At 43.4% G+C, this 12,492-nt stretch overlaps 1 protein-coding gene across 2 annotated transcripts in view; it reads left to right on the forward strand.

Moving 5' to 3' along the window:
• Window positions 1–12,492, forward strand: part of MAP1LC3C (microtubule associated protein 1 light chain 3 gamma) — a 36,073-nt gene that overhangs the window by 6,504 nt on the left and 17,077 nt on the right. The window contains exon 4 of one of the 2 annotated variants that reach the window (XR_012084667.2): window positions 726–1,159. Coding sequence is in view for 1 of the 2 variants with exons in the window: in XM_020787507.3 (XP_020643166.1) it covers window positions 726–936 (211 nt within the window). In the remaining variant the exon portion in view is untranslated. Of the gene's footprint in view, window positions 1–725; window positions 5,160–12,492 lie in introns of those variants that run through there. The other variant, XM_020787507.3, reaches the window with a different exon arrangement.

Below are 12,492 nucleotides of genomic sequence, written 5' to 3' on the forward strand. Positions count from 1 at the left end.
GGCAGGCAGTAGGCGAGCAGCTGCAGGACTGACTGCCTCAAAGCAGTTCCGAGCACCTCATTCTATGGTGGCAAGGCAAGGATGTCATTGTCACCTTCTCCTCCATGAAAAAGGATGCTGTTATCGCTGCCTCCTGCACTGCAAGCAAGGGTGTTGCTACTGTTGCTACTACTACCTCCTATGGTGGTTCTGTAGGATTGTGCATTTTCTGCTTCGTGCGTAATAGTCGTCTGCTGCCAGATGCATGGGGGGAGCAGAATTGTATGCTTTAGCTGGCCGGAGAGCTTGGGCTAATTCTCTATGCACAGGTTTCCCAAAACTGAGTGTGAACTAGTCTTCCTTTTTCTTCTTCTTCCCGAGGCAAAGAAGTAAATGGTGACCCTGCCACATCCATGTCAAAGTGCATCCAAAGCCAGCCAACTTATTTTGGCATACTAAGAAAAAAACCACAAACAAAATCTGACCGTAAAAATTCAATAACAAACTAAATCATTAATTTCATGTTCTTTCACTATAACATCTGCTTGATGTGACTGCCTACACTGCCTAATTGTAAGATCCTCAGCATATATATGTCCCTGTTCATGAATGTGGATAGTAATTTTGGTTTTAGGTTGCTATAAGCCAATGATACAAAGCTACATAAGCACTAAGATAGAGTTTTTTTTCATAACATGAAAGAGCTTGCACACTTTTAAGACTGTTGTGTTTTCATTGTAACCTAGGAGCCGAATGGCGCTGAGTGCTACTCAAGCTTTCTACCTGCTGGTAAACAACAAGAGCTTAGCCAGTATGTCTCTTACTCTGGCTGAAGTATACCAGGATTACAAAGACGAAGATGGCTTTGTGTATATGACTTATGCCTCCCAAGAGATGTTTGGAGGCCTCTTAGCCATTGGCAAAGTAAGATATAAGGAATGTTTCCTAAAAACATAAGTGTTCTCTTGGTGACAGCTGTGGCCAGACACATGAGCTGGGAATCACATGACTTGCTTGAAGATAAAAAAAATGCTCTCTCAAATGTGAGCTCTCTAGAAGGGTTTAAAGAGTCAGGAATTGGTCAGACTCAGCGAAAGGAGCAATGATGGAATATAAAAACACCTTGAGCAAACGACATGGACACATATTTTGTACTTGGCTGCTTGACCACGAAAGAAAGGTAGTAGGAACACAGTTTAGCATTAAAATAAATTTAAATTATGTGGCTGTTTTTAAAGGAGTACATACAAATAGAGATAAAAGCAAGGCAATTAAAGAGATGTTAAGACCAGGTGAAATTACCTGGGCAGGATTTTTTTTTTTTTGCTTCGATTGAATAGGTTTGTAATTGACTGTAGCAGATTGTTGCTAAACTGCATTGCTGAGCACTGCAAATTATAGCCCTAGTTGGTTTTTGTATGGGCCTACTTTTGTCAAAGCCTGTTGATTCCTTCCTCCAAGAGGAATACCACTTAAGAGGAGGTTTACACTCTTTACATCATAACAGTTAGTTACAAACATAAATTTGTTTGCTTTAACCAAATTGTGACATCATGTGGAAATGAGTTTTCTAAGAGGCTCTGTGGTACATAACTGACCTCTTGGAAATGCACTATTACACATGATTCTAATGGTACTAGTTGGGCAGGGGGAGTGGCTATAGAGATGGTAATCACTTAATGGTTCATCAGCACAACTCTCTAAATAGTAATATGGTTAGATTGCAAATGCAGTACATATGTAGCAAATTGCGGTGGCTAAACCTGTGGCCACATACAGGCATTAGAGATAGCTTGTCACTCAAAGTAGAAAGTTCTTTAACTAACATGAGTGCGCAAACTTCTGCCCCTCCAGAATAATGTAAATCATCTTACTTGGTTTGGTGACTGGTATCAAGGACTTAAGCATGGGATTCCTTTGGAGTCTGAGTTCATGAACATGGAAGGTCTGCCTTAGTAACCTCTCTGCAACATTAAGGTGATTTCAGCTCTAATTCTGGGCTATCCAAGCTCTGCTTCTGGCCGTAGAGTGGACAGAAGTGGGAGGGTTGACCCATCTTTAATGCTGAGGCAGCAAGCCTCAAACCTCTAACAGTAGCTTTATCATGAGACTACGTCCCTGCCTTTTGAACTCTGCTCTGAGCTTTAACTTAATTTCAGTCAAAGATAAGATGACTGTATAAAAATAAACCTTGTGAAAATATTTTTCCCTATTGTAGCTCACAAAGTGCAAGGGAAATGTTATTTAGCCTATACTTTAGGCTCTAAACTCTGCTGATAAAACTGACCTGCTGAGGCTCTGGTATCAGTTCTGTTATTAAGGTAGCTGTATCTCAGTGGAAGACAACAGCCTTAAATGAAGGTAACTGCCCCTGAATTAAGTATTGGATTACTGCAACTAACCTAATGCAAGCTTCCCCGATCTTAAACATAAGCTGTTACAGGGCTGAACTTGCATCATCCATTATTTTTCAGTATGCCGCCCCGAGTAGACATGGTCTAGAGGGGCGCGGTAAAAATCAAATAAATAAATAAATAAATAAATAAATAAATAAATAAATAAATAAACTGATGGCTTATTTAATGTTGCTAAGATCCTGCATTCTCTTCTGGTTTATCTGATTTATTTATTTATTTTACAAAGTATGGTCTTGAATCTGGTGACGAGAAACAAGAATTGGCACCCTGAAATCTCTTTCTCTCTTTTTAAGTCTCTCAGTTGTGAATCTTAAAGTCATGTTCTTTTGGGATTCTTTATGTTTCTTCAATACTTTAAGAAATTTTGTCTGCTAGACAACATACTGAAATGTGTTCTTGCATAAAGAGACCTTTGTTAGGAGTAAAGGTAAAGGCTATCTAGTCTACATGTATGATTCTGTCTGTAGCTGAGATGCATGTGTGTGTGTTCATGTCTGCATATGTGGTCACATGTATGTCATTTAATGCCTTTTTATTGTCTTGGGGAGGGGAAATTTTATTCACCAATGGGTTTTTAAACCATTGCAGAGCTCAAGGAAATAGCTGTTTGTGAAGAATAATGTGCAATGAAACTGGAATGCAACCTTAGAGTAGCTGCAATGTACTAACCACGTAAAGGATTCTGCACTTCCAGATGTTTGCTCTTGCCCATCCCCTTTTCTATATGACAGGCTCAAATGATAGTTGTATGATTTTTAGCACTGTGTTGCTTGTAGAATGGTCAGTCTTAGTTCTCTAGACGTAACACATTGTGATATAACTATAGAAAGGATCGCATGGTAAATAAAATAACAATTAACTATATATTTCTAGCCTCTTATCTATTGATTGTCTCGATTCCTAAGAAAGATTAGTGCTATTTTCTTACATCAATGGGTTGGATTAGACATCGGTGCTTTGTCATTCATGTCTACGAGCACCACAGGGGGTGGGGATTGCCTTCCCCCACCCCCAGGTCACCCAGGCCACTAACCCAACTCCGCACATCGCTGAGTTCTTTCTTTGGTGGTGGTGCACCAATCCAGGCAGGAGCCTGGCTCACCCAGCCCCTCCTCCCCAGGCAGCTGACCACTTTAGCAAGGAGGCAGGGTGGGGAGTCTACCTGCACAGCCAACGAGTGGCTGCTTGCCTCAGGGGGCGTGGCCAGGCTTGCCTGGATTGATGTGCCACTGCCAAAGAAGGACCCCAGTGACACACAGAGCCTGGTTAGTGGCCCAGCCAGCCTGAGGGTAGGGGAAGGGAATCCACACCACCTGTGGTGCTGCACTTCGTCTTGGTTATGAATAACGAAGCATCCATGTCTAGGTTGGATCAACATTTAGTCATGTTTGGAGTAGACCCTTTAAAACTGAAGAGAACATAAGTTAGTTGTGACCAATCTGCCCTAGTTATATTAACAAGTCAGCCTTAAACATAAGCAAATCTGGATCTAGACCTGGGAGGTGGGTGGGGGCCGGACACAGGCAAAATAATCATATTGGCCTTCTCATTAAATGAATCAGAACAGTCTTGAAGTCATTGTACTAAGGAAAAGTGGGATACTTTGTGAGAAAATCAGCAAAAGTGGATAGGTTTTCTTGAAAGACAGCCCTTTCCTTTACAATTTACTGCTACAGGAGTTTACTGGCATATTCTAAAATTCTCCAATTGAGTGGAACAATGCCCAGTCCTGCAACATGAGTTCAGTTTGTACTCAGGATAAAATGGTAGTTCAGGCTAGAAAAAAGGTGGGCAAATGTTCAGGCCTTTAAAATGTAAACTGTTCTTGAAGAAATGAAAGGTTCCCTTTATCTTTTGAAATGTGTGTTTTAATTGTTTTTATGGATTTTATTTAATAATAATAACTGTATGCTATCAAGTCTATTCTGACTTACAGTGACTCTTTTAAAGTCTTTTCTAGGTAGAATACTCAGAAGTGATTTACCATTCTCTTCTTCTGGGGGCATCTTAGGACAGTGCAGCTTGCCCAAGGCAATACAGGCTGGCTCTTGCGGGATACACAGTGGGGAATTTAACGCCCATCCCTAACTCACTGAGCTATCCAGCCAGCTAAAGATTTTTAAAAACAAGTAAAGTGGAGTTGAGCTGTTCTTAAGAATTACAGATCTATCGAGTTCTAGAAGGAATTATGTTGCCTACTGGGGTATAGTGCTTTCAAGACTTCAGAACCCTCTCCTTATATTTTCCACTTGTACAGCAGCCCTGAAAAGTAAAACAGTACTATGACATATCTCCATATCACAGGCAAGAGAATAGAAGCTGAGGGAATGTGACTTGCCTAAATCCATTTGTTGGCAGAGGCAAGACTTGAACCAGGTGCTTTCTAAATCTTAGTTCAGCCTTAGCCATTACATTAGCTCACCTTTCACGTAGTCATGCATCCCTTAACCCATGCTCCCTTTTGGTGACACTCTTTGGAGCTCCTCTTCATGAAGATAGCTACTTTTGCAAGGAGTTTATGCTGACTTGAAGCACAAGCTCTGATCTTGTGAGAACAGAAAGATGCAGTCTCGTTATCAACACACAATATTTATCCAGACTGTTTTGAATGTGAATAGAAAAATAAAACACACAGAGTGGGTCACTACAATTACTGAAGAGTTGTTTTGTGTGTGACTGGAGGAGTCCCAATAGGGCCTTTGGCATTTAGAGTCAACTTGTAAAACATGGTTCTCAATCTCTAATAAACTGCAAAAAATAAAAGCACAACAAATAAAAGCAGTCTTTTTTTAGAATGTCTGTTAGAAGCCACAGTACCTCCGCTGTTTTAATGCAGAGAGAATGGCAACACAAGTAGGAGCCATAAAGTCTAAAAGTTCTCCTGTGGGATGGGATGTAGCCTAGGTGGCTAATCTTCCAGTGAATTTTCTTCCATAAGTCTCCTCTGAATGGAAATTGTGCCACTAAACAATTGCCCCTAAACAAGGGAGGATGCACAGCTTTACGTAAGTCAAAGCACATTAGTGATTTAACATGTACATCTTACTGAATGTTTATTTTTATAGCTGTACCAAGTTTATTTGGGGAGCTATACTGTCGTACTATGGTAATAAATTTAACCAAGACGTTCTTTACAGCCAAGAAAGTCAGACATGATACTATCAAAAGGTATGTTAGGAAGGCCATGTTCCTTGGCAGGGTGAATAAAACCTCTAAAAGGGGAAGTAAAACCATTTTGAAAGTGTTGTCTACATAATGGAGTGCCCCAGTTTAATGCTGATAGCAATTATATGCAAATACTAAAAGCAAGCTGTGTTATTCCTTCACATAATCATACAGTATAGCTAAAGAAAAACATTAGTCTTACAAATGCTTGAGGCTGGTTCTTTGCTACTTTGTCTCTGAGGCATCCTGAAATATGCATAAAATGGTCCCATAACTATAGTTAGCATTTACATCCTGTTTATCAGAGCTGTTAAGGTTTTTTTTAATACAGCAAAGAAAATATGCCGCTACCCATTAGGAAACTCATATTCACTTTCAGTCAGTGAGTAATCTTCACCAGTCAATAACAACATTTATCTTCTTGGTTGGAGAAGACTCAGTGGGACTTGCTTCTGAACAGAAGTCTAAAAATTTGTGTCACTAACTTACAGATTTATCATTACAGATTTATCATAATAAAAGCAAGAAAGGAGGGGTTCATACACTTTTGTTGTTGTAAAAAATATGACTTCATCTTTGCAAGATGAGACTGATAATTTATGCTGTAAGTTTAATTGCCATAATTACTTATAATTACTATAAATTGTAGCTTTTTATAAGAGTGCCCTTTCGCATTGCATTTAAAGCAGGTTTGTCTATCTAATTAATTGACATTATTGCTATTAATACATTTAGCATAGGTAAACATGATATATTACATTATATAATAAGCTTACATTGCCGGAAGATAAGCTTTTACTTATTGGGAGTGTTGATGGGATGGGTCTTCAAGACCATGTTTTGTCCTAAGATTCAGCTTACCTCCTGCAGCCCTGTATTCAATGGGACAATATAGAGAACAGCACATCTTGACTACAGGAATTTTTGCCTCTCCCTCTCACACCAGTTGTAGACCCTTGCCTTCAGAAGGGTGGAAGTGCTCTTCTCAGAAGGACTTTTCCCTTCTTTACCTGAGGGTTGAAAAAATATGGATCTTTAGATTTTGCTCTATGTTTGAGTTTGAGGTGAGGTATGTGTGTCCTTGCCCTTCCATGCTTTGAAGGAATGCACAGCTGAGGAAATGCTGCAGTCTGAGCTGCTACCAACTTAAGTGATACACTGTTGAAAAAGCCCTCCTTGGATCCCACAAAACCCAGCAGTTACTGACAAGATTTTAGTATTCCATTTTTGGGCAAGATCCTAGAGCAGGTTGTGGCTTCTGACCTCCAGGGGTTCCTGGATGAAACAGATTATCTAGATCCATTTCAATCTGGTTTCAGGCTTGGTTATAGGACAGAGACTGCTTTGGTTGCCTTGTTTGATGACCTGTGCCGGAAGCTGGACAGGGGGAGTGTGTCCCTGTTAATTTTGTGGAACTCCTTGCCACAGGATGTGGTGATGGCACATGGCCTAGATGCCTTTAAAAGGGGGAGGAAAAGTCCATTGCAGGTTACAAGCCATGAATGGGGATGTATGATCTCCAGTCTTAAAAGGAAGATACCTCAAAATGTCAGATGCAGGGGAGGGGTATCAGGAGACAGGGACCTAGTTGTTGCATGTGCTTCTAGTGGCATCTGGTGGGGCCCACTGTGAGATACAGGAAGCTGGACTAGATGGGCCCTTGGCTTGATCCAGCAGGACTCTTCTTATGTTCTTCTCAGTGGCTTTCAATATCATTGGCTATGGTATTCTTCTGGCCCATCTCTCTGGGATGGAACTTGAAGGCATTGTCCTATGTTGGCTCCAATCCTTCCTGGAAGAGAGATCTTTGGCGGATTGCCCAGCTGCGACCTTACCTAGACACGGTGGCGCTCAGTACCTTAGTACTTGCGCTCGTAATTTCTAGATTAGATTACTGCAATGAGCTCTACGTGGGGCTACCTTTGAGGCTGCTGCGGAAATTACAGGTGGTGCAGAATGCGCCGGCCAGATTACTTAGTGGTGTGAAAAAACACCAACATATTTCACCCACTCTGGCCGCATTGCATTGGCTGCCCATCCGATTCCGCATCGACTTCAAAGTGTTGATGCACCAAGGTAGTGAGCGCCCTCCACATCAAGGTAGGACCGCAGCTGGGCTATCCGCCTGAGGTGAAAAAAGGTGGTGCGGACTACCGATGCCACCTGGGATTCCATGGTGAGCGCCGGGTCCAGATGGATCCCCAAGCTGCGGACCACATCCCTGGCGGGAAGAGTCACCCTCCCAAAAGTGAGGGAGTTTCCCAAACCCCCAACTGTGGGGGCGCCCACCCTCAGCACCTCCGTCTTGTCCGGGTTCAGCCTCAGCCAATTCTCCTGCATCTATTGCAGTACAATCCCCAGGCAGCGCTGAAGGGACAGGACGACATCTCCTGCGGTAGGTGGAAAAGAGATGTAGAGCTGAGTGTCATCAGCATACTGGTGACACCGGGCTCCACATCCCTGATGACCCCATCCAGCGGCCTCATGTAGATGTTAAACAGCATTGGGGAGATAATCGACCCCTGTGGAACCCCACAATTGAGACTCCACGGGGCCGAGGCACTCTCCCCAAGCTGCACTCTCTGGGGGCGGTCCTCCAAGAAGGAACTCAGCCAGGCTAATGCCAAGCCACCTATTCCCAACTCGGAGAGCCTCCCCAGGAGGATACCGTGGTCAATGGTATCGAAGGCCGCTGAGATATCGAGGAGGACCAGCAAAGACACTTTGCCCCTGTCGGCCTCCCTCAGTAGGTCATCACACAGGGCAACCAATGCTGTCTCTGTCCCGTGGCGCGGCCTGAAGCCCGACTGAAATGGATCCAGGGCATCTGTTTCATCCAGGAGCGCCTGAAGCTGATCGGCCACCACCCTCTCGACCACCTTGCTTAGGAAAGAAACATTGGCGATGGGCCTATAGTTCCCAATTTCGTCCGCCGCCAAGCTGGGTTTCTTCCTAATGGGTCTAATGAGTGTGTCCTTCAGGGCAGATGGAAATCTGCCCTCAAGGAAAGACCCATTAATTATAGCCGTGGCCCATTCCATTGTTGAAGGCCTGGCTGATTTGATTAGCCAGGCCGGGCAAGGGTCCAAGGAGGAGGTGGTGGCACGACAGCGATGAAGCACCCTGGCCACAGAGTCAGGCGTGACAGGCTGAAAGGAGCGCTGGTCATCTCTGCTCGACTCACTGTATTTAAAAAAGGAGAGAGGTCCCGGCGGATGGCCTCCACTTTTGACTTAAAAAACGCTGTAAATTGGTCCTGCGAAAAATTAGGGGGAGGCCCATCACCCAGACCAACTCCGGATAGGTCGCGTACTATACGGAATAACTCCGCCTGCTGGTTGGACGCTTCACTTATCCGGTTAGCGAAGTATGCTTGACTGGCAGCCTTTACCTTGGCCAGGTAAAGGTTAGTAGCGACCTTAACAGCTATCCAATTAAAATCCGTCGGGTCCTTTCTCCATTTGCGCTCTAGCCGTCTCCTGACCCGCTTCAACGCCCGGAGATCCTGGTTAAACCAGGGCGCCAGGCGGTCTCTGCGGCCGAGAGGGCGTTTTGGAGCGATCATGTCTACAGCCCTAGCCGTGGCTGAGAACCAACCGTCAACCAGAGCGTCGACAGGAGCGCCAGCCAGTTCAGCCGTGACACCTCTCATGGCTTCCTGGAATCCAACCGGATCCAGTAGCCTTCGAGGGTGGACCATGACAATAGGTCCATGCTCCTTGTGAGGGGGGAGGGCCATTTTGAGGGTGCATTTTATTAGGTCCGACCATGACAAGGGAACCGACTCGAGGTCAGTCACCATCGGACCACTCTCGCTCCCATTAGTGGGAAAAACCAGGTCACGTGGGTGGGGCCGTTGACATGTTGGGACATGTTCAAGAAGGCCATGTTCAAGAAGGCCATGGTCTGAAAATGCACTCAATGTGTGTACTCATTATCTAGCCCAGGCAATACATCATAATATAGATGATCACTACCGGCATACATCACAATATACAGAGAAATTTCACAGCCACTAAATATAGGAATGGAAAGGAAGCATGGTCAATAGGTATGGAACCCATCTATGGGAGTCTGCGATCCCTTCCCCCATACACTAATGATATTTAACAACACAGTCCTTACCTGGCTGATATTCCTGAGTTTTCTAATGTGTTCTGATACCAATAAAATTTGCAAATTAAGCAATGTTTACCTTCTAATGATCAGTCACACACACACACACAAGAAGTCTGCAGTTCAAGATACAGAGTTTATAAAAAACTGATAGATTGATATTGGACTTTCGGGATGTCTATTCCTCTGGGTCACGAAGAGTCGGACATGACTAAACGACTAAACAACAAAATTCCTCTGCTGCCACTGACATGCCCTAGACTGGCACTAGTTGGAGAGCATTATGGCGGAATTAAAATGGCAGTCAGGCTGCGAACATGGCTGCTGTTATTGCCACTTCCCGTGGAACCTCAAAAAATAAAAATCCTTGGGCAGGGGAAATATAGAGTAGCTGTGCAACATGAGAGCTAATGGTGCATTTCCCCCCTGAGAAACCTTCAGAGAACTCCTTCTCTCCCTGGTACAATTCAGTGAAATGCCCCCCCCCCCAAGTTCATCTCCTTGCAGATAAGGTGCAGAGTACCAAAAGGTCACATGGACAAATCTATTAGCTTAGTTTCCCCTGGTGCCCAACAGGTGTCACATCTCTCTCTCTCTCTCTCTCTCTCTCTCTCTCTCTCTCTCTCTCTTTTTAAGGAAAGAAATCGGGAACTCTTCGTCCTTGTAAACATTTCAGTAACTATAATCTGTTTAAAATTTGCCCAGATAGATTTTGGTGTTCCTCTTTTTTATTGTCAGTTTTACAGCATTCTATCTGTTTCGCGACAAAGCAATCATATGAGTTGGCAGCCACCAACTCGAAGGCTGACATATTTTGGGAACCTGTTGGGAGCAGGATCTTGAGGTTACAAGGGGATTTAGGACCTTGTCGTTCTGTGACTGTTTCCCAGACATTCTGTGGAATGTCCTGTCCTGACTCTCACTTCTGGTAGAACAGAGTTACTAGGCCAGTGACAACACAGTAGCTGTGCACTCCTGGCACAGGGGCAGCTTCAGCTGTGGATATGGCCATTTTGACAAGCACCAACACCTCCTATCCACTCTGCCCGAGGCATGGATGTGAGCCCCCACCAGGAAAAAAAGATAACAAGAATCAGTTTGTGATTTCAGAGAAAGGACAGTGAATAGAGCTGAGAAGGGTTACCATCTGTTTTCCTTACACTCATCAGTGGATTTACCTCTAGATTTCTGCACAGTCTAAATTTTGGGAAAGCTCCAGTTGTGCTGTCCTAATTGTGGGCCTGTCATGGAGCAGCACTTTGCCACATCCTATGTTTTCTCAGCTGCCTCCCAGGAGAACAAAATGGCCGCAATTAATTTGCTCCTAAAGCAAGCATCTTGCCTCTGGCCTTGGAAATATTTTACTTGATGCCAATGTAATCACTGCAGTTATTTGGATTTTGTTTTATAGTTTTCTGTAAAAGCCACCTCAAGAGATCTTGGCTGTATAAAGAAGCCTAAAAATGCTTAAAATTAAGCAGAATAATTTAAAATAAAATGCATGCCTTTGCTATATTATCAGTTGTGGGCATGATAAAAGAATCTGGAATCTATCCCCCCACATCTGACCCTCCATTGTAATAAACATTACAGATATGCCCCAAAATATTTTTAGACAGTTTTTCCAGATAAATTTCCATTAACAATTGATTGCTTAAGCACAAATGATAAGAAAAAGGCTTAGTCACAGAGACAGACTTTAAATAAGAATGAGATAGTTTTCTTTTGAACTTTCTTCTCCCTAATTTTAGTGACTCAGCCAGATTTTAAAACATTCCCCTTGTTGTGTCTCACAAGAATCGTTAATAGGTCTAAAAATTGATTTTTTTGGTTCTATCCAAGTTGAACACAGGGCCCCCTACTGATCTTGATTACCTCATTATATTGCATAATTCCAGAATCCTCCTGCTGTACTAGAAAGAAGATTAATGGGTAAATGGTCATTACCCATTATATTGGTAATGGTTATTATATTTCATTTTTTGTTCTTTAACAGATTATCTTGCTGGTAAAGGAAAATATAGGAGCATTGGGAAAACACAGGAGGGCTATACATTGAAAATGATGTCTGATGACATTGTCTCTGTACATATATCTGTGCCAAGGGAAGGTAAAGAAGATTTACTTTGATCCCAAGGCAAGATGTTTTTTCAGGACAGGTCATCACTGTATTCATAGCAGTTTATTTAAATATATTCAGCCTTCAGTTTGAGTACTTCTAACATGGAATTTCCACTGAATATTGTGTCAATATCACAAGTGACACATGGGCAATAGTATTGAAATTGAATAGCAATACAGTGGTGCCTCGCTTAGCGAGTGCTTCGCTATGCGATGAATTCGCATAGCAAGGGGGTCCGGGCCATCGCTGGAGCATTCGCTCAGCGATGGCCCCTATGGCGATTTTTCGCTTTGCGATGATCGCTAAGCGATTCGCTTAGCGATCTTCGCAAAACGAAGCGGGGGAGAACAGCTGATCGGCGGTTCCAAAATGGCCGCCGGAAGGTCCGCGCCGCATTTTCGCGCCCTGCCCTCGCTTACCGAGGGCGCGAAAATGGCGGCGCTATGGAAGAAACATCGCTTAACGGTGAGTTTTCAAGCCATAGGAACGCATTGAACGAAGTTCAATGCGTTTCTATGGCTTTTTTAGTCCCGTTTAGCGATGTTTTCGCATAGCGAAGGTTAATCCGGAACGGATTAACCTCGCTATGCGAGGCACCACTGTATTAAATTTGTATTGTATAATTGGGTTCTTTTGAAACGGATGAAAGTTCCTCACATTTGGCGGGAAGAAGAGGCTGAGACCGAGCTAACA

This window comes from Pogona vitticeps, chromosome 1, assembly GCF_051106095.1.
Source record: "Pogona vitticeps strain Pit_001003342236 chromosome 1, PviZW2.1, whole genome shotgun sequence".
NCBI classification, from domain to species: Eukaryota; Metazoa; Chordata; class Lepidosauria; order Squamata; family Agamidae; genus Pogona; species Pogona vitticeps.